Source organism: Kogia breviceps, chromosome 3 (genome assembly GCF_026419965.1).
Source record: "Kogia breviceps isolate mKogBre1 chromosome 3, mKogBre1 haplotype 1, whole genome shotgun sequence".
Classification (NCBI taxonomy): Eukaryota; Metazoa; Chordata; class Mammalia; order Artiodactyla; family Physeteridae; genus Kogia; species Kogia breviceps.
Genome location: NC_081312.1, coordinates 148,243,213 through 148,265,532, shown reverse-complemented (window position 1 = coordinate 148,265,532; position 22,320 = coordinate 148,243,213). Strand labels below are relative to the sequence as shown.

The 22,320-nt window shown below is 38.4% G+C and overlaps 1 protein-coding gene across 4 annotated transcripts; it reads right to left on the bottom strand.

Annotated features, from left to right (window-relative positions):
• Positions 1–582: 582 nt before the first annotated feature.
• ARPP19 (cAMP regulated phosphoprotein 19) lies at positions 583–16,191 on the bottom strand. 4 transcript variants are annotated; one of them, XM_067029856.1, is made up of 4 exons: positions 16,109–16,191; positions 15,826–15,878; positions 5,352–5,474; positions 583–1,504 (listed from the first exon to the last, which is right to left on the bottom strand). In XM_067029856.1, the coding sequence occupies exons 2-4, from the start codon at positions 15,868–15,870 to the stop codon at positions 1,334–1,336; spliced, it is 339 nt and encodes a 112-aa protein (XP_066885957.1). In that variant the 5' UTR covers positions 15,871–15,878; positions 16,109–16,191; the 3' UTR covers positions 583–1,333. The 4 variants fall into 4 exon arrangements, with proteins under 4 accessions (XP_066885957.1, XP_058912308.1, XP_058912309.1 ...); XM_059056325.2 differs by lacking the exon at positions 16,109–16,191 and having other exon boundaries at positions 15,826–16,019; XM_059056326.2 differs by lacking the exons at positions 15,826–15,878; positions 16,109–16,191 and adding an exon at positions 5,575–5,645.
• Between the last annotated feature and the right edge of the window lie 6,129 nt (positions 16,192–22,320).

Below are 22,320 nucleotides of genomic sequence, written 5' to 3'. Positions count from 1 at the left end.
ATACAGGATTAAGAGTGGTTAATTAACAACTGAGAAATTATAAGGAAAATATCATTATTGTGTTAGAATATACAGCATTCAACAGAGAAAATTTCAAGAGTAAAGATACAGACACCTGTTTCTGAAGAGACTGAACGGCACAGCCCAACACAATTTGAGTCAAAGAAGCAAGAAAAAAAGAAGGGAAGGGCCACAGGAGGCAAAGTATTTTATTCTAGTGTCCCCAAAATTGACTGTGGAAGTAAAAAAGTTTCTACATTTAAAAAGTTTATATAAATTACATGAATTGTAATTTTCTTAAAAGTCAAAATGAAATGTTCTGCATAGGACAAAAGATATGCCTAAGCAACATATCATATTTGCACAAGGCCACTGAATGTCATGGATATGAGGAACAAATGAAAAAGCTTAAGTCTATGGCAGACTGAGCAAAGATTTCAGTTTGGTATTCTGTAACCCCAAGACTGTAAACTACTCTTACTATGCAAAAGCTCTAATGACACATAGGGTTTTGTGTAGGAACTCTTGTGCTTCTGGTTGGCACATCATCTACTCTTTAATATGTGAAATTAATACAGACAGTTGTGAGAGGTTGTGCAAAACTACTGTATTTACAAAAATGGCACAAAAGTGGATTCAACAGTCAATGCACATGCACACTTCATTCACATCTTCAACAACAAAAGGTATTCTAACACTACAGAACTGAATAAGAATACTAGCTTCAACAGCAGCTGTTAAGCACTAGAGTCACATAAGTTACACCAGAATGGGCAAATATTGCCCAAGTAAAATTCTATTGTTAAAGCTGAAACAGATTTAAGGCCATTCAAGTTCAAGCACAGGATACAGATCTTTTGAATCCCCATCTATTTGTGTTTGAAATATGTGACCTTTCTTCTAACTTGTGGTCTTAAACTTCTGTTTTACAAAATCCAAAAGGAAAATACAGAAGAAATCAATACAATAGAGGTTACATTAAATAAGAGTAACATACAAAGCTATAATAAGATGAATTAAAGAAAGCCAAAACATTAAAATTGTAAAACTTGCTTGTTACTTGTTGGAACCAGTCCTACACTAGGAGTTAGGTAATATATACAATTATTTTCAAGTAGATTACTTTACATTGCTCTAACATGTTCTTTTCATCAGTGCACTGTTAAACTAATCAAAACTCTACACATGTATATTCCCTTACACACACACTACCACTACCTGCAAAGCCATAACTCTCAAATGACTTAGTGAGTAAAAGGAAATAAAAAGTGGAGAAGTAACATATTAAGGAGAAATAATGGGAATTAGAAGATTCATGCAGTTCAGCTTGTAATCAGCCAGCCAGCTTGCTAGCAACAAGAGATGGTTTCCGTTGAGGAAGGTCCTGTGGAGTGGGAATGTGGTCACCAGTGACCTCTGTCTTATCCGGAGCTGCAGTAGGAAGTTGCTTGTTCTTCATTTTTGCTTTAGCCATGTTGTAATCCCCAGAATCAAAATATTTTTGCTACAAGAAAAAAAAAAATTCAGACCAGAGTTTAAAAAGCTTTCATATGCAATTACACTGGTTTAAGATATAGATGTGACCCTGTACTGTCAAAATAAAATAAACCTAAAAGTTTTTAAACAAAAACATCAACTACACGAAATAGTTATGACTCTATAGTGAGTTCTATCACAAGTCAACAGCTGAGAAGTCAGGCAAGAACCCCTTCTTCAGGCTTACTTATATCATTCTAGTTCCAGTATGGAACCCTCAATATTGACATCAACTTCCATATGAATCTATCTGGGAGCTAATAGCCCTGGACTTAAAGAGTGGGACACAAGCCTTTCACTTACTAATGGAAAAACCAGCATGAATTTCTTGTTTAAATGATTTTGAAAATAAAAACACACAATCCACCAACTTGTATTTGGGATATCACCCACCTCCAATCAAGTTTACAATTATTAAAACTATTATTTATAGTTGCTGGTACTCTGTCATCTAAGATGAACTTTTCTGTAAGGATTTAAACCATTTATTTGAATTAGAGCAGTTCACTAACATAAAAATTAAGGTTAAAATATAAATGCTAGGGTAATAGAAGAAATGAACTCATTAGAAATTAATTATCACTTAAAATACACATCCCTATCCTATATCATCATTTTTCACCTAAGACACTAAGTACAACAATCGCTCTTATTAGTTGGAGAGATGGATGCGGTAACAACCACACCATTTATCACTGAAATAGAAATTGTGGAGCCAAAGATCAACCTTAATATAGATAATCTACATGAGTCAGCCTGTTCCGAGATAAAAACAGATGAACTTGCCTGGGTTCTGACTCACCTATCATGTTTAGCCCACCTTTACTGAGTGCCTGCAATACTACACAAGGCACTGTGTGAATCATGAAGAGAGATATAAAGATGGACAAAAGCCAAGTAAATCCAGTTACACTGTTTTAAATACATGAGCTGCTATGGTTACTCAAAGGAGGGGAACCTAACCTTTGCCTATAGCATAGACAAGAAGGAATAATCCAGATACGAGATGAGGGCTTGGACAAAGGATGAAGGGGGGCAAATATAAATATTCTCTTTGAGACTTCAGGGGTAACTCAAGTGGTAAATCAAGGAGCTAGGAACTCACAGCTTAGTTTAAGATTGCGGAATGGCCTGAAAAAAAGGTCTCACCAGCTGCCTCCCTCCAGTGACTATTCTTTTATAAGCATCTGGCCTTAGGCCAGAGTCTAAAGTTAGAAATTGCTTTTCATGTGTCTACACATAGAGTAGGAATCTTGGACCAGGCATTTCTAAGACTTGCTGCAGCTTCATTTCTGCATGTTTTAAAATAAGTATAGTGAAAAAAAACCTCAGAACTTCTAATGTACTGTATTATATTAGAGAACTACTTCTGAAGTTTAGTAGCCTCTAAAAGAGAAAACAGACTGCCAAATTTCTTAAGAGTCAAAAGCACAAAATGAGAACTTTAACACATAGTGCAAATTTTAGGCAGATTTTCCCCAATGTAATAGTCTGTTTCTAATGTTACCTATTTTATAGTAACCAAAGGTTCATCACAAGGGGATCACACTTAACTGTAGATTAGGCTACTTTGCTTGAGGAAAAGGAATTAAATTTATTTAGTGTGGTGAGAGAAAAACTAAACTCAATGCTTAATAATTATAACTGCTCTAGGTAGAGGAATGCACTAGATCAATGTTTCTCATATTGGAAAAGCAATATTACTTGTCTTTAACAATTTTAAAATTTTGTGTAAGTGAAAATTTTAAAAATTAACATATTTTGTACCATCTAGATGATACTCTTATAAGAGCCTTTTCCCACTTCAATTTAAGGGCCACACTTACATCCATATTTATAATTGCACTGACACTAATGAATCACCAAAGTGACAATATTTAATTTTAAGGTCATGTTTCTTAAAACTGGATCCTCAGTTTTCGTGCGACGTCACAAACTCCACAAGTATGAAAAAACATGGGCCAGACTGCTGCTTGATATCCCCCACACGTCATATTGTTAAAAGCCTAAAAAGAGGTATCTGAATAACATTAACAAGTACAATAAAACAGAAAGGGACCTAAAATAACCAACCCTCTCAAATGAACAAGAAACTGTTTAAAGATACTAAGATAACTTGCCAGTTTGCTATTACAACAGAGGAAAACTAAAACCCTGTGATCCAGACATTTTTTAAAAACCAAAACTCTTTTAACATAGTAAGAAATTATATAGTTGAATATAACACTTCATTTCCCTAATATAAAAGTGCTTATTCACTGACATTTTGGTAAAATACAGGATCATTCAAGAGCTCCCTTCTCAAATTCTATATAAATTTCTTGATTCAAGTGGCATTTTCTTATTGACAACTATTTATATCTATAACACCAACGCCAAGATACAATGTATATAAATTCTAACTTGAAGATACTTAAAAAGTCATAAATTGTTGAAGCTAGAGAAAAATGACAAAGTCAACAGCCCAAATGTTGGAAGGAAGGCTGTTAGCGTAAGTTATACTGAAGATTAGCAAAGGAAAAAAGGTTTCCTAAATACTAATAATCAGTCAAATCCGAAATCCAAATAATAATAATCAAAGAAAATTACATAATTTCATACTAAAACCACATCTGATAGGATGATTTCAAAATGAGACTTGGTACAGATACATTTTACACAGAATGTACAGAACATGTTTCTCAATGCTTTTTTCTATTTATCCCCTATATTATGGTCTTTGCTTTTTAAATGACCACATAATGTTCTGCATTGTTGACTTATCACAATTTATTTACTATATCTCTGCTGTTGAATAGTGATGCTGCTTTTTATTATAGTTAAAGCTACAAAGAAATAATTGTTCTAATTTATACTCCATTGATTTCTATCCTGTATAAACATTTTTTTCTGTGTTTAATAACAATATTTCCTCTGCTAAAATCCTTTATCTAGGGTACCTTAATGTTTTTCTTCTGTATTTGACAAACCATTTTATGTATTACAAATATTACCTAACAGTTTTATAATAATTTCCCCACCATATTACTTTTCATGGAACAAGGATTTTATTTTTATGTTTTGGTATAATCCTTCTTTGTCATTCTATTATTTCAAAGCTGTCAATGTCATTCTTTCATGCTATATAAAAACACCATTCTATGTTTTACCACTTTTAAAAGTAATCTGTTAAACTAAAATTAATGTTAAAATATTCTTTTGGTAGAAAGACAATTAGCGTATGACATCACTTATATGTGGAATCTAAAATCATCAAAGTCACAGAAAACAGAGCAGAACAGTGGTTGCCACGGGCCGAGTGGTGGGGGAAATGGGGAGATGCTGGTGAATGGGTGCAAACTTTCAATTATAAGATGAGTAAGTTCCAGGGATCTAATAAATGGACAACATGGTGTTAACTACAGTTATCAATATTCGATTGTATATTTGGAAGTTGCTATGACAGTCAAGTTTTAATGTTCTCACCATAACAAGAAGAAAATGGTAATTATGTGAGGTAAAAGATGTGTGAGCTAACCGTATTATGGTAAGCATTTAGCAATATGTACATGTATCAAATCATCACACTGTACACCTTAAAGTTACATAATATTTTACGTCAGTTATAACTCAATAAAGCTGAAAAAAATATTCCCTTGCAATTTGGTTTATTTGAGAAAATAATCCACATATAACTATAGCCAACATATATACTTATCAATGCACACACATCTGGTGGTAAAGAGCTATAAACACAGATACTCATTTCACAATCTCTTTCGGCACACTGAGTTCACAGGACTTAAACATTTGAAGATTTACACATGAGAACTTACCCCTTTCTGCAATCGTTTCCTTAAAAAATCTGAACCTCCAGGCTTTTGTCCCAGATGAGGATATCTTGCTTTTAATTTTGCTTCTTCAGCTTTCTCTGGACTAGTCACTTTGTCTTCCATTTCCTGAAATAATTTTAAATAAATTACTTCTCTATTACAATTCAGTTATTTTAGATAATTCCACCTTTTAAATATCTGGATTCTGACTTTAGTTGTCAAATACCAAATAATGCAGCAACAGACTAAGAAATCAAGCACAGAGGCTTTTAAAACATCTCTGTCTTGTTTTTCAAATGATCCATGTGATAGGTCTATTATAGCTGTGATGCATGTATAACACCCCACACACTGGATAAAAATATCAAGATAGCTCAGCTCTGAAGTCTTGCTTGCCATTACTTTCCAGTCATGTATAATACATTTATAGTTAGTCACCTTCTTTGGAACTCATCAGCTCTTTGCCCATATTTAGAGAACCATCTTAATACTGTTAAAATAAAAGAGAGCTTTTTGACCTCCTGTTTATTCAAAGTCATATTTAATTGAAAGCTCTGAGAATCTTTAATAGAAATTAACAGCAGCTTACTTACCATATTTTCCTTGAATAATGCAGAAGACCTTGTTATTCTTAAAGGAGAAACATCACCTCTGTCAATCTTTACATCTGTGTATTTTATTGCCTAATTTCTACCCATATTTCATGGCAAACAGTTTTCATGCCAAAGATCCCATCTTTAATGCATCAAAAATATGTTTTCTGACCAAGGACTATCAATATCTTAAGCCTATTCACTTTTAACACCATTCTTGATATAGCTTACTTTCTTCCCTATATATATATATATATATATATATATATATATATATATATATATATATATACACACACACACACACACACACACACACACACATATGTAGGCTGTGCCACATGGCACGTGGGATCTAAGTTCCCCAACCAGGGATGGAACTTGTGCCCCCTGCAGTGGAAGCAGGGAGTCTTAACCACTGGACTGTGGGGAAGTCCCCAAGAGTAATATTTTATAGGAAAGCAGTGTTTACCACTTCATGGCAAGTAGTGCAGAAGAAAGAATGAATCAAGAAAAATAGAGCTGCCTTGATAGGGGAGGCTGGGCAATGGCAAGGCACACTTTTTAGCTAATGGACTCATTTCTGCACACCAGCTCAGCAAAATTACACACCTCTGCATATCTTGATTCTTCCAGGTTATTTATGAATAGTCAAAAAGCAGAAATGTTATCCATAAATGCCAAGCCTACTGTTCTTACACAGCAGCAAGTAATCATTTATTAATCTAGGAACTCAAGAAACAACTCATATAATTTTTGCATATATCTTCCTCAAAAGTATTTTCATACATGTTTTATAATCAACTTTATTCACCTTATAGATTGTCAATATTTTTTTTCCATCTTCAAAAGCTTCCTCATGTGTTGTTACCTCTTCTCATTTTTAGTCTTAGAGGATTTTGAGAACAAAGCTGCTGCTGCTGTCAAATATACCCTTTCTATGGGGCTTCTTTTATATGTATACTTCCTTCTGCTTCAAGTGTTCTACTCTCTTCTTATGCTGCAGTTTCATGCATCTACATATTTTGATTTTCATTCTTTTTACAGTGGTTGCATCATTCACTTGATGTACAAAAAATTCAACTATGTGTGCCCAGCCAGAGATAGAGACTCTAAATAGAATCGGTGATTCTGCCAGTCATTCCATTCAAAAAGGGTAGCTCAAGTGTGAGGTGTATGACGCAACCCTGCATTCCCAGGAGAGTCTCAATCCCAGAGTATGTTTCTTTCAGAGTGTAAGTGTATCAACATGCTGTTTATCATTCCAGTGTTTAAAAACTCAGCCCCTGTAACAGGAGTCAACTACCTCAGCTGGCAATCAACTGAAGAACCAGCCCGGCCATCTGTTCAAACACTAGACAAAAAAGTGACTACCACTTGACCTACTGAGAATTGATGGGGCAGTCTCTAATGTGATCATGACTTCACTGGGTTTTTCAAGGGTGATTTCAGTTATATGTGATTTTTTGCCTTACTAACTTTAGAACCTAACCCCTATACAAGATATGACTACATTGTATTCATCAGATGAGCTGGAGAAATAATATCAATTTAAGATTCCCAGTTTAGTATAAGAGAGTGCACTGGGTCACCACAGAGGCTTCACTTCGCTACTACAGCCCCAGGGTATCCATAGTGGTTAATTTATAAGTGGACTTGGGAGGGACCTACTATTGGGTTCCACTATACAATTGTTTTTTAAATTGGTTGACGTTAAATTTGGACACTGGTTGAAGAGGACTCCAACCTGATTATAGCCTTTCAGTCCCAGCACCTTCAAGTTAAAGGATGTTAACAGAGTCCTACATTTCCACTAAAACCATCCAGCTTTCTTAGGCTTGGGAAATGAGAGTGCTCTACTTCTTTGTTTGATTTGAATTATCAGTTCTCTGTATCTAAGAAAGATTCCTTAAAATTTCTAGTACGGGGTAGAAACTTTCCCTAGATTCCAGCGTTTCTGCAGATTTCCCCATTTTATATACGAGGGAAAAAAAGTTGTGCACAATATGCCATCTTATCTGGCACTTCCCCATTTTCTTAATAAGGAACACATTTATGTATATATTTACATATAATATTCAATTAAATGAAACAGTTTAATTAAATTGCAACAGTTTACTATCGAAAAGTATCTGGGGCAAAACAGCACCTACAGCTGAAAATATTATTTAGTTTTACAATAAATTTGTAATATGTCCTAGAAAAACAAACCATTTCTTGGACTTTCTGGCCAAATACATAGCACAATGGCAAGTCCTTGCTAGGTGTTAACTTTGCAGTTGGATTCAGGATTTCAGCTACATTTAACACCAAAAGGGTGGAAAATATGACCTAAGCTACATTTTTTAAATGTAGTCAGTACCATCAAGACACGTACAATACTTTTAATGGATCATACAGAAACATTCTTAAACCTTTTGCAGATGTATACAGTTCTAGGGCTTATTGATAAGCAAGTTCAAATGCCTGGATGTTCACCAATGATCTGACGCAGGTACAGTTTGCTTGTGAAATATTAATAACACGTCAGGTGGTGGACTGTGTCCATGGGCATTCAGACCACACTTACCCTTCTCTAAACACTCCTCTGAATCACTACAGTTAGAAGAAGCCTGAAAGCACATTTCCCAGACTGAATTCCTATAAGGTTCTAACAATGGTACCTACAACAGATTAAAAGGCACGGGGAAAAGAATCCATTTTATTCCTGGTGATTGCACACAATGTGCAGACAGCAGTAGCTCCTGTGTGTTCCTGCAGAAGGGCATCAAGCTCATGATTAGGGTCTACTGTAGCAGCTACATGAGATGGGGCAGAGGATGCTGGGCTCGGAATAGTGCTCACTCTTGCAGGGTCAAAGGTTTTTTTGCAATCCCTCACTTGTGGAAACATCATCTTCCCCTTTTTGCTACTCTATCCTTTCAAATAATTTGTAACCTAACCCCCTAAATCATATCCCTTTCTGTCTGAAATACCCAAATTGATTTCTATTCTCCAGAGAAGGACATTAACTGACAAAATCAGGTAAAATAAGCAATTTATTGAAATAGTTCCTAGAAAGTATTTGTGTAATTTAAAAGAAAGGAGATAATACGTAGAGCAGTACGTATATATGTAAACTGCCAATTAAAATTAAAGGAATAAACTGTTGTATAACTTTTGCTAGAACTATTACAAATAAAAAGAGATCACCTCACCTCCGGGATGGTCCTGGCAGGATTTTGGGTGACTGGGGTGGACATAGGGCTAAGAGGGAGAAGTGACCTGAGAGTCTACTCCAGATGCCTGACTTTGGAGTTTGGAGAGGTCTTATGTTGTGAGAACTTCATTTCACAGTCATTTAAAATAAAAAGCTGCAATAGAAATTTTTTTTTAAAAAGGCAATTTATCCCTACAGTCACGTTAAAAAATGCAAAGAAGGACACAAAATTTGGTGATTGCATGTTTCTGGACATCCTTCAAAGGAATTCCTGAACATTTATTCCAGCTAGAATGAAAATACATCCCTCAAAAGGTCTGAGATAAACAAGAAAAAAGCAAACAAAGAAATTGGTATGTATGTATGTATGCTGAACAAGTCACTTTTCTAGTTTTTTTCCCCAGCTTTATTGAAATATAATTGACACGTTCACTTTCCTAATTTTAATGTCTTAATATGTGAGGTTAAAAAAGGACAGAACAGGGCTTCCCTGGTGGCGCGGTGGTTAAGAATCTGCCTGCCAATGCAGGGGATGTGGGTTTGAACCCTGGCCCGGAAAGATCCCACATGCCGCGGAGCAACTAAGCCCGTGTGCCACAACTACCGAGACTGCGCTCTAGAGCCCACGAGCCACAACTACTGAAGCCTGCGTGCCTAGAGCCCGTGCTCCACAACAAGAGAAGCCACCGCAATGAGAAGCCTGCGCACCTCAACGAAGAGTAGCCCCTGCTCACCACAACTAGAGAAAGCCAGCACGCAGCAATGAAGACACAACACAGCCAAAAATAAATAAATAAAATAAATTAATTTTTTAATAAAAGGACAGAACAAAAATATACAAGTTTTTTAAAGTTTAAGTGTTCTATGTCTCATTTACAAAAAGATTTATGATATTAACTTTACACTTTGCTTAGCTGAGGAGGCTTGACAAAATTTCAGGGGGAATCAATTTAATAACGAAATAAAGTATATAACTTCCAAACTAATAGTGGGGGTAAAATGGAAGAAAACCAGTCAAATGAAAAAAAAAGGGGGGGAGGAGGACAAGAAAAAAAAAGACCAAAAAGCTTTATTACGAATACAGAAGATCTAATGTTTATGCCTCTAATAAGAAAGCCTCAAAATATATAAATCAACAAAAATATAGGGAGCAACTGATAAGTCTATCAGCATAGGAGAGTTCAACAGACCTTCCTCATACTGGTAGGTGAAAAAGACAAAGTAGTCAACGTACTTGATTTTAATTCTGCATCCAACAATTAGGAAATACATATTCTTCCCAAGGACAAATGGAAAAACTGACTAAATATTAGGCCATAAAGCAAGTCTTAACCATTTCCATCCAGGCCACAATCTATGACGGCAATTCAGAAGGTTAAGAGTCAATTATTTCGGGATTCCCTGGTGGCACAGTGGTTGAGAGTCCGCCTGCCGATGCAGGGGACACGGGTTTGTGCCCCGGTCCGGGAAGATCCCGCATACCGCGGAGCGGCTAGGCACGTGAGCCATGGCCACCTAGCCTGCGCGTCAGGAGCCTGTGCTCCGCAACACTGAGAGGCCCGCGTACCGCAAAAAAAAAAAAAAAAAAAAAAAAAAAAAGTCAATTATTTCAAACTGTATATATCGCTGCCATATGGAAATTAAAGTACATTACTAAATAATTCATGGTTATAAAAGGAATCATAGGAATAAAAAAAATTACTTGGAACTCACTAATAATAAAAATTCTACACATACCAAATTTGTGGGATACAAGTGTCCCTTAAGGGCTTATATTAAAGAAAACTAAAACTCAATGAGCTATGCATCCAACTTGAGAAGTTAGACAAAGAACGGAACCCAAAGAAAATAGGAGAAAATAAAAAGCAGAAATTAATGAAACAGAAAACAAAGATACAATAGAAAGGATCAACAAAGACGGGAAATGACAAGCTTAACCAAGAAGAAAGTATTTTTAAAAATTCAAATCTGGTTTTGAAACTTTACTCTCCAAGAGGCCTTTGTGTTACACAGAAATTTTACTACTTTTTAGAAATAGATGCTGGAATATGAGTGACTTCATTTACCTAAGTGGTTTCTATGCTGATAATAGCTTTGGGAGGAGGGGGGAAAAAGCATCATTAGAATTCTGGAACTTTTACTCTAGGCTACAAACTAGGGAAGCAGAAATCCAGGATACTGCAACAGAGATGTATGCTTATGATGTACAAAAAACAAAAACGTAAAAACAATATTTGAAGTGATAGTTATTCTCTTGGCAATAACATATGCCCCAAAATAATCTTCGTCGTATACTCTACAATTAGCACAGGGCCTAATATTTATTAACGTTAGGCACTTGCATTTTTGTGAATCATTCTCTTGAAATACACTAGCTAAGCTTTCTGTAAGTAGGAGTGGTATAAGGTATAAAAGCATATATATATATAAACATATATATATTCAAATAATTAAGGATTATTTTGCAGTCTGTCATGGAATTGATAGTAAGTTTGAATGATTAATACCACTTTTTGGTCTTCAGCAGGGAAGTTACACAACAACATCAGCAAATAAAAATCTGACTTCTCCTAAGTAAATTCTCAATCTGCTCAGCAATATGTTCACCGATGCACTGATTGATGAAAAAGATTAATGAAAGCCAACAAATCCTTTGGTATAGTGTCAGCAAGGGACCAATACTGTTATCAACCTCTGGAAAAATTTTGTAGTTCTGTTAAGTCCTTGCTGCTTGCCCAGTGCCTGGCATTTAACTGGTGTTCAATAAAAGTCTACTGAATGGGGCTTCCCTGGTGGCGCAGTGGTTGAGAGTCCGCCTGCCGATGCAGGGGATGCGGGTTCGTGCCCCGGTCCGGGAAGATCCCACGTGCCGCGGAGCCGTTAGGCCCGTGAGCCGTTAGGCCCGTGAGCCCTGGCCGCTGAGCCTGCGCGTCCGGAGCCTGTGCTCCGCAACGGGAGAGGCCACGACAGTGAGAGGCCCGAATGAACAAATACAATGTATTCCAACTGTTTTTTTAAAGTTAAGAAACTTTCTAAACACGTGATAGTTTCACCATCAGCTTATCTTTGGAATATTTCATGTTTAGCAGACACGTATAAGTTCAGGAATAGAAGTTGTTAAATATTAAAGTCTTGCACAAACAACAGGCAAGCCTAAATAAACACTGTTGCTATCTCAGCAATTTACTATACAACAAATGAAAGAGCTTTTTTTTTTTTTGAAAGACATTTTAAAACTTTTCTGAGGTTTACTTCTAGATTGTTAAGAATCAATGGTTGCACAACAAACCAGAGGAGCAGGTTGTGCTCCAAACTGAATATATCTTAAGCCTTTTGGTCACCAAAAGTACTGTCAAAACAGTCCCAGAAAAGGCCAATATTAACCACAATTTTTTAAAAACTGGGAAAATGGGAAAGCAATTTATATCCACTCTTTACTGATGACATAATGAAGTAATTTAAACAGTAGTTCTCTTCCTCTTCCACCAGTCACAAAAGCACCAAGCATACCTTTTAAACTGACAAAAATACTTAAGTTGAGAGCTCTACCTGAGTTAGCCTTTCCCAAGACACCTTACTAACTTAATTTGATGAATCTTGTAATAAAACCTCTAGAAAACCTGTTTTCTAGAGAACCTGCTATTAAGGTCTTCTCTAAAAAAAAGTTAAAAGTCATATATATGAAAAAAATACATATAAACATTCTTCTACTTTCATTCAGATAGCTTAAATGGGTCTAAGCTAAGGTTTTTTATATTACCATGGTCTATCCCTCTCTTTTTTTAACTGCAGTACTAGTATGGTCATTTGTATGGACATAGTGCTTTGGCAATAGTTTCAACTGAAAAGTCTGGAGAAAAATTCATTCAACCAACAGTTTCAGAACAATGCCAGCCACTATCCTAGGTGCCATGGGAGAAAAGATAAATAAAGGAGAGTCCTGAGTTTAAGATGCTCACAATGAAAACAGAACTATGTGTTTTAAGTCTCCACATGCCTCTTTTCACCCCCAAGATCAGACTGCATGCCTGTCTCAGCTAAGTGTTTTTCAAAGTGGATGATGGATCCATGAGGTCTCTGCTAAAATAATGTTTACTTTTCACTTCGGTGATAAAGAAAAATATAAGCATATCCTAGGGCATCTGAATTGCCATCTTATATTTAAGCAGTACTATGGTATTTCTGTGCCTGAGCTTTCATTTACTACTCCATTTGTCCAAATAATGAGAAAACAACAGAGCTGAATTTAAAATGTAAATGATGTACCTAAGACTACAGTTAAATGACCATACAGTTTACTCTTAAAAAAGGGAGAACTGGGCTTCCCTTGTGGCGCAGTGGTTGAGAGTCCGCCTGCCGATGCAAGGGACACGGGTTCGTGCCCTGGTCCGGGAAGATCCCGCGTGCCGCGGAGCGGCTAGGCCCGTGAGCCGTGGCCGCTGAGGGATCATATGGTCTAAGGGAGTGTTAACTTGCCAAACTCAAAAGGCTCCTGCACTTTAACAACTGCTACCATAGTCTCAATACACTGGAAATTCAGTTGCAGCAAAATACCATGCCACAGTGAATTAATAATCTAGAATGTTTTTGCCTGTATTTAGTTTGTTTTAGTTTTAGAGTGGTGTAAGAGAGATAAGAGTTTATACTTATTTTTACGTTTGTAATATTTAATTAGTATCGCAATAAAAAATAGTGGCCTATACAGTTTTCTTCTCTTAACAAGGGTGCACATACTACTCTGGTAGATAAATAGTGGCTTAGCTCTTACTCCATGCCAGGCTCATCTCTTTACCTTAGTTTTTCAGAAGAAATAGGCTGACGTACCATAAAACTATAAAAGTATTTTAGCTGAATACTTTGGCTTTAATTCAAAGGTCAATTGGGTACAAAAACAATAATCCAATTTTTTTAGGTCATCTAACTATTCTTCCAAATAGAAGAAACAGGTGATTTGGCCCACAGGAACACAGAAGTGACTCTGCACATTTTCCTCATGTTTAGGGATGGTATCCATGCTACGGGTACTTAACATCTACAGCCAAACCTTAATTCAAGAAGGGACGTTATATTACTAACTCACAAGCAGCCGTAAAACCAAAGGACCTGAATTAAAATTTTAATGTAGACACAAAAAGAAAGCATTGAAGATAGCCTTAAACTTGTTAAGAGACATAAATATTAGGCTGTCCCAAGTGAAAGCATTTACAATGCAGAAATCAACACTCCACGCTTTGGCAACATATTAACAAATCTCATAAAAGAAAATTACATAGCACATTATTATGCGTCAGAAGTCAAAACTGAGGTTGATTTTAGTGTTTAGGACAAGCCAGCACAGACATGGGTTTGCTGTTTTATCTGGGTTCCTAAATCCTAAGCAATAATGAACACCACGACAAATATTTTACAATAAATACATAATATTTAATATTACGATTATGACTGTAATCCTTAAATTATATAATATATACTTTTTTTTTGCCCCCAAGTTCAATTTTTAGCAAAGTGTGAAAAATACCCAACATAGTTTACATCGGAATAGTCTCGAATAAGGTAGTGACTTGGCCTATTATTTGTTATTGCTTTTTTCTCCAGTTACTTTACAAGTAATATAATAACAGAACCATCCAATTTAGGGAAAGTTAACATAGTAAAGAACACATGGGATGGGTTTAAAACACTAATCAAATTTTCAGCCTGATTAGGAGCATGGTTGTAACCTTAAGCAGAAGTCCTTACAAAATCCAAGTATTAGACCAAATCCTATTTATGACAATGCCCTCTGATTCTTTAAATAATTATGGTTATTTAGAAGCAAGCACCAGCCTAGACAAATATAAAGCCTTTATATCCATAATCTGAATCACACCGATCCGTGGCCTATTTCCCTACATCAGCAAGGTATTACAAGTGAGTTTACAAAATGATCCCATGTTTCCATGAAAAACGTGATCAAGTCAGCTGGCAAAAAAATTTAAATTCCAACCTTTCGAGTTTTAGTCAAGCACCATAGGCGAATCCCACCAGCTCACATTTCGGAGTACACGCTGCGACAAAGCTTAAGTTACTCACCACATTTAAGCCTCACAACAACTGTATCCAGCAAGGACTATTATTCTTATTTTACAGATGAGAAGACTGAAGCCTGAACAGTTTAGTAACTGACCAAGGTTACACGGCTAACAATGACTGGGCCTGAAATTCCAACCCAGGTGTAAGTCACCGCCCCAACACGAGATACCGCCTTTGGAGTTAAGAACACGCAGACAATACAAGCAGTTGGACAGTTAGTTTTTCGAGGGAAAAATAAAGGTTCATGAGCCAAGTGCAGCCCAGGGAAAAACTCAGGCTCCACGCATAAGGACCAAGTCACGGGCTCCTGTGTACAGTTCAGTGTTACCCTGACACACCCAGGCGCTAAAGGAACGTTTCAGCCAGGACGCCGAGAACCTCCAACTCGCACCACGCCGGCGCTAACTACCCGAGCTCCTGCGGGCGGCCGGTTCCGGAGTGTCTGGCCTTGCCAGGCGAGGAGGAGCGGCACACCGGCTCTGCACCGGCGCCGGGCAGGCTCCGGCTGCGCCCCTCCGCCCGCGGTGGGACCAGGCCGCTGCCAGGCCCGGCCCCCGGCAGCGACGGCCCCGGGCCTTGCGGGCTCCTCGGCCCGCTCCGCGGGCACACTCACCTTCTGCTCCTCCGCTGAGGCTGCCTCGGGGACTTCCGCGGACATTCTGCTCCCTATACGGACAAGACGCCGGGAAGAGAAGCGATTACCGGGTGACCGAGGCCGCCCGCCCGCCACACAGCCTCAAGCCCTCCCCGCTCCCCGAGCGCCCGCCCGGGCCGTCTCTGCCCGCAAAAATGGCCGCCGCCTTATGACGACACACAGCCCCGCCGCTCCCGGCGAGCGGCCACCACTGCGGCCCGCCGCCGGCCCGCCGCCCCTTCCGCGCCGCGCCCTCGCTTACCTTAGCCCGCTTCTCCCGCTCTGCGACGCCCAAGCACTTCCTTCTTTCCTTCAAAGGTCGCGGCTCGCGCCTTACCTCACATCCGTCCGCCGAATGCTTCCTGGGAATTGTAGTTTATGAGTGTAGCCGCCTCTCCCCGCCCTTGCCTACCTAGTCTGGTCCCTTCGGTTCCAGGAGCGTTCCTATTTTCACTTCCCCAGGCTCGCCTGGTTCCGCTCTCCTCCTGGCTCTCCGCGCTGCGGCCATACAGACTTTCTTTGGCGCCCCATAGCTCTATGCTCCACAAGTCTCTCCCCACTCTGCTTTGTCTTCTTAACTCTATTTTTCACATCCTCAATCCTACGTCATCGCCTCGGGCTTTTACTGAGACCCTACTAGGTCAGATCCACCTCTTAAATGCTGTCACACCTCTGCATAGTTCGACAATGCACGCTTTATCATTAGACAGTATTTGTTGTGATTACTTTATGAATGTCACCTTTCCTGTTTAGATAAGTCACATCAGGGCAGGGACCTCGTCCATATTTGCTTATGTTTTGTTCCCAGAGCCCAGAAATTCCTAGATAATAAATATCTGATGGAGGAATTCAGCTTCTACTCATTTGTCAACTCCCAGGGACCCACTCCCACAACTTTACTCAAACTGCTGGCACCAAACTCCTCCAATGATTCTTTTTTAAATAAATTTATTTATTTTATTTTTGGCTGCGTTGAGTCTTCATTGCTGCACACAGGCTTTCTCTAGTTGCAGTGAGCGGGGTCTACTCTTTGCTGAGGCGCACAGGCTTCTCATTGCAGTGGCTTCTCGTTGGGGAGCACTTGCTCTAGGCACGTGGGCTTCAGCAGTTGTGGCACACGGGCTCTAGAGTGCAGGCTCAGTAGTTGTGGCACATGGGCTTAGTTGCTTCGTGGCATGTGGGATCTTCCCGGACCAAGGCTCGAACCCGTGGCCCCTGCATTGGCAGGTGGATTCTTAACCACTGTGACACCGGAGAAGTCCCTCAATGACTCTCTTAATTGCCAAATCCGTTGGCTTTACATTGAATCCTTATTTTACTTGACATCTGAAAAGCTACAGGCAATATGTAGTGGTTCCAATAAAGCGTCTCTCAGAAACTTGGAAATAAGATTGCCCTCTAAAAGTTAAACTAGTAAAAAGCAACAGATTATGAATGCAGTTCTGTGGGAATTTGGAAACCATAAAAACTCAACCATGTTGTCCTGCATAGACTCTCAGGCAGGAAAAATTGCACTGGGATTGCAACTTGAAAAACAAAAAGTGCACTCCTTTTGGAGAAAGAAAAGAAGGGGTTTGTCAGGAAAAGGAGCTTTTAAAATACAAGGGTTCAAGAGACTGAGCTCTTTCTTTGACAAGTATATCCCTTGGGAGTGACTTAAGGGCCAGCTGAGAAACTTCATAAGATCAACTAAATATTTGTTCTCATTTCATACAAAGTAACCTACTGAAAATTTGCCTTTCTTTTATGCAGACCTACAGGGAGAAGGCAGAATGCACTAGTCAGGCTAACTTAAGCATCTAACAGTTTTATTTTTATTGAGTTGACATTCTGGTATATATCCTACATCAATGTATTTATGAGCTAAAATCTGATGGATGCACATATATAGAAAATCAGTATATGTAACCTTAGATAAAGAGAATCTGTTCCTGAAAGATAGTGACACTCACATGAGGGCAAGTTTGAATTTCTGGGAGGCAGTTTTTGGTCAATGGAGGATCCACAAAGGCCAATGTCCCACTGTGGGGACTGTCTGAGAAGCCATCCTTCCCCAAGTAATATTCCTTTTTGCATCATCAACCATGTACCTTAATGTTTAAAATTACACAGCAATCACCAATTCCCTGTTTCTCAAAACTTTCTTCCCTTGACGTTTAGGATACCACTCCCTATTCTCTCTTACTTCTCTGGTCATTCTTTCGCTGAGTCTTTATCTGCCTCTTAATGGGAGGATTTTAACTATTCTGTCCTTGGATCCCCTTCTCTTCCAGTTTTATACTTTCTGAGAAATCATTTCCATCAGCATAGCTTCAACTGCCATTTATATATTCTAGATCAGTGTTGTCCAAGAGAACTTTCTGTGATGATGGAAATTATTCTGTATCTGTGCTAGCTAATACAGTAGCCACTAGCCATATATGAATAATGAGCATTTGAAATGTGACTGGCACAACTAAGTGAAATTTCAATTTTATTAAATTAAATTAAATTAGCTACAAGGATTAGAATCACTGAGAAACCCTAGTGATGGAGATTCTCATTAAGTCTGGGGCAAAGTCAAAGAACTGATGTTTAACCAAAGCTCCCCCTGGTGATTCTGGTGCATACACGCACAAAAGATTTTTCAGGCTTGGAACTGGGTAGGTATATAAAAATTTTTAAAAGATCAGGGGTCTTTTTGAGGTTTAGGTGCTCTAGCTCAAGGGTTTGTAGGAGTGAGTAAAGGAGATGAGAAGTCACACCCCATCCATTCCTCAAACAGGAAGTCTACCTGCATCATTGCTGATATTGTAGCAAATATCAAGAACTGAATACCTTTTTAAAAATTGAAGTATACTCGATTTACAATGTTGTGTTAGTTTCAGGTGTACAGCAAAGTGATGCATATATATATATTTATGTTCATTCATATATATATGTTTTCAGATTCTTTTCCATTATAGGTTATTATAAGATATTGAATATAGTTCCCTGTGGTATACAGTAGGTCCTTGTTGTTTATCTACTTTATATATAGTAGCATGTATCTATTAATCCCAAACTCCTACTTTTTTTTTTTTGCGGTAAGCGGGCCTCTCACTGTTGTGGCCTCTCCCGTTGCGGAGCACAGGCTCCGGACGCGCAGGCCCGGCGGCCATGGCTCACGGGCCCAGCCGCTCCGCGGCATGTGGGATCCTCCCGGACCGGGGCACGAACCCGTGTCCCCTGCATCGGCAGGCGGACTCTCAACCACTGCACCACCAGGGAAGCCCCCAAACTCCTAATTTATCCCTATTCCCTTTCCCCTTTGGTAATAAGTTTGTTTTCTAATTCTGTGAGACTGTTTCTGTTTTGTAAATAAGTTCATTTGTATTGTTTTTTTTTTTTAGGTTCCACATATAAGTGATATCATATGATATTTGTCTTTCTGAAAACAGAATACATTTTTAATGAAAGGGAGAGACTGGAAGATCAACGCAGGGAAACCAAGTTAGATAACAGAGTGCCAAAAAACCCTGAGTATAAATGGTGATGTCTGTGAGCAAAACTCAGGGAACATTACCTGAATAAGTAGGTCAGAGAACTGTAAAAAAAAACAAAAAAAAGTTTTAACAACTTGAGTGTTGTAAGTGGAACTTAGAGAGTGGAGGATGCCACTTCTCTAGGGACTTAGTGAGACAAGAGAACGTTATACAAACTGGAAAGGCTGGAATAGGAAATTTTTGAATGAATTAAAAAGAATGATAAACAGTGGGGTCTGGAAGAGATGTTTAAAACTTTAAACATTTAAATCTCATAAAATATTTGCCACAAGTTTCTAAAACTTCTCACAACTGTATTTGCATGCCTCCTGACAGTATACCAAGTTGAAGGGCCTCTGAGTTGCTTTAGGACATTCCTTCCTAAAGTCTTTTTTTTTTTTTTTTTTTTGCGGTATGCGGGCCTCTCACTGTTGTGGCCTCTCCCGTTGCGGAGCACAGGCTCCGGACGCGCAGGCCTAGCGGCCATGGCTCACGGGCTTAGTTGCTCCGCGGCATGTGGGATCTTCCCGGACCGGGGCACGAACCCGTGTCTCCTGCATCGGCAGGCGGACTCTCAACCACTGCGCCACCAGGGAAGCCCTAAAGTCTTTTTTTTTTAATCAAAATCTTTTCCCCACAATGATTAATAGGCTTTGCCTTATTATATAATCTCATCACACAGCAAATTAACTTTTTTGCCAAGAATATTGATGAAAAGTATATTATGATGCCAGGCCACAATTACTAGTAGAAAAAAAAATGAAAAAGGGGCAAAATGCCAGTGTAGTAGAGTAGAAAAGACAGAAGATTTAACCTAGATTTGAATCCTAGCTCTTCAACTTACTGACCATGGGACCTTGGGCAAGTACTTCAAATGTCCTTTTTCTTTCATTGTAGACTATATCCATACTCTCTCTGAATCATGGTTTTAAGTATTAAATAATATATAAATTGTTTACAATGCCTGGCACACAGTAGGCATTCATATGTTCTGCGCCTCTTCCCACAGTGTTCAAGTTTAAGACATGTATCTCTCACAGATAATCCATGGTGGAGTACAATGAGCTGATTCCAATGTCACACAGAGACAGTCTTAGGGATTGAGAGTGAATTCCTACCATGATGAAAAGCCTACTTCCCATCTAGACTGATACTATGTTCCCAGGTCTAGTAGATCATGTGGAGTGTCATATACTAAAATTTTAAGAGCCACCACATCTGTAAAGTGATAGCTAGAAGGGTGGATGGAAGGAGGGACTTTCACATTTACTTTACATAACTATGTAGTGTAAAAAATTTTTATAGTAAACATGTATTGCATAAATTAAAAAAATTAAAAACAAATCATTGCTTCACTCACAAACTGACTAGGGAGACTGGGGATCCCAAGGATGAAGTTTTTGAAGGAGAAATTGCTTCCTTTTTCTAACCCTCTGGGAATGAGAGAGACCTAGTGGGGTAAAATGACAGGAGAGGGAACCTTCTGTTCGGTGCCTTCCAGCCAGTCCCCATTGTCATCACTTATTAATATTTTTCATTCTCTTCTGATAAGAAAATCTCCAAGGACTTTCCGGAGTTTACTTGTGTCCTGGAGTTCGTTTTAAAAAGAAGTTATCATTCATTTTGTTAGCCTGCAAAAACTGTCAAGTGAGCCTGCAGTAAGTGAGGAGATCTCTATTATCTACCACAGATAGCAGTGTTGGTTGTCTTTACCTGCAAGACAACTCTCAGTGTAGTGACATAATCTGTGAGTACAAGGAGAAGCCACATAGGAAGTGTGGTAAAGTCTCGGCCTATGACAAAAGAAGGGTAGAAAAAGAACCATTATGATAGAGATAGTACGAGGGCAAGTGAGAGCAGACAGCTGCTGGGTCACCATACCTCACTAGGAAAAAGAACAAAAAAGGCCTTAAGAAGTAGATGGATAAAATGTCAGCACTTGTTTCCCTTGCACAAACTTGCTAGGAAGAGCACAAGATGCATCCAGCTGCTTCAGTCATTTTCTGGAAATTTTCTTTAAAATGCCCAGAGGGCTTCCCTGGTGGCGCAGTGGTTGACAGTCCGCCTGCCAATGCAGGGGACGTGGGTTCGTGCCCCGGTCTGGGAAGATCCCACATGCCGCGGAGCGGCTGGGCCCATGAGCCATGGCCGCTGAGCCTGCGTGTCCGGAGCCTGTGCTCTGTGACAGGAGAGGCCACGACAGTGAGAGGCCCCCGTATCACAAAAAAATAAAAATAAAATAAAATGCCCAGAAAGGTGGAAAACCAGGTACTAGAAATAATTCTAGAAAGATCGCAGTGTCGTATCCACATAAAAAGACACCTGCATACACATACATCATTGATTTTTGGATTACTAGAGAGGTTAAAGCAGCAATAACATTTTTAAAAATTAAATAAAGGCATTTTGATGTTTTAAATACTTGATATTTTCCGAGTTTTATATAAAATTATCAATATTGACTTTTGTCAAATGTATATAAAAAGTCTATTGGGATTGACATATACGCACTACTATATATAAAATAGATAACTAATAAGGACTTACTGTATAGCACAGGGAACTCTACCATACTCTGTAATAGCCTATATGGGAAAAGAATCTAAAAAGAGTGGATATATGTGTATGTATAACTGAATCACTTTGCTGTACACCTCAAACTGACATTGTAAATCAACCGTATGCCAAGAAAAAGTTTTTTAAAAGTCTAGATACATGTATTGAAATATGTATTCCAATAATTAGATGACACTTTAAGAAGAGAAGACACATTAATGATACTCTCACCCCATTTTCTCTATCACACAGAGCCAGAAAAGTCAGTTCCATCAGATACCATTACAGCTAGGACTATAATCCAAACCTTATGGGTCCTAATTTCATGTTGTTACCACACACCTAAAGATTAAAAACAAACCTTTATAAATTTGTGCCACTGAAAACTTTATTTTTCGTGGAGTATAAATAGACT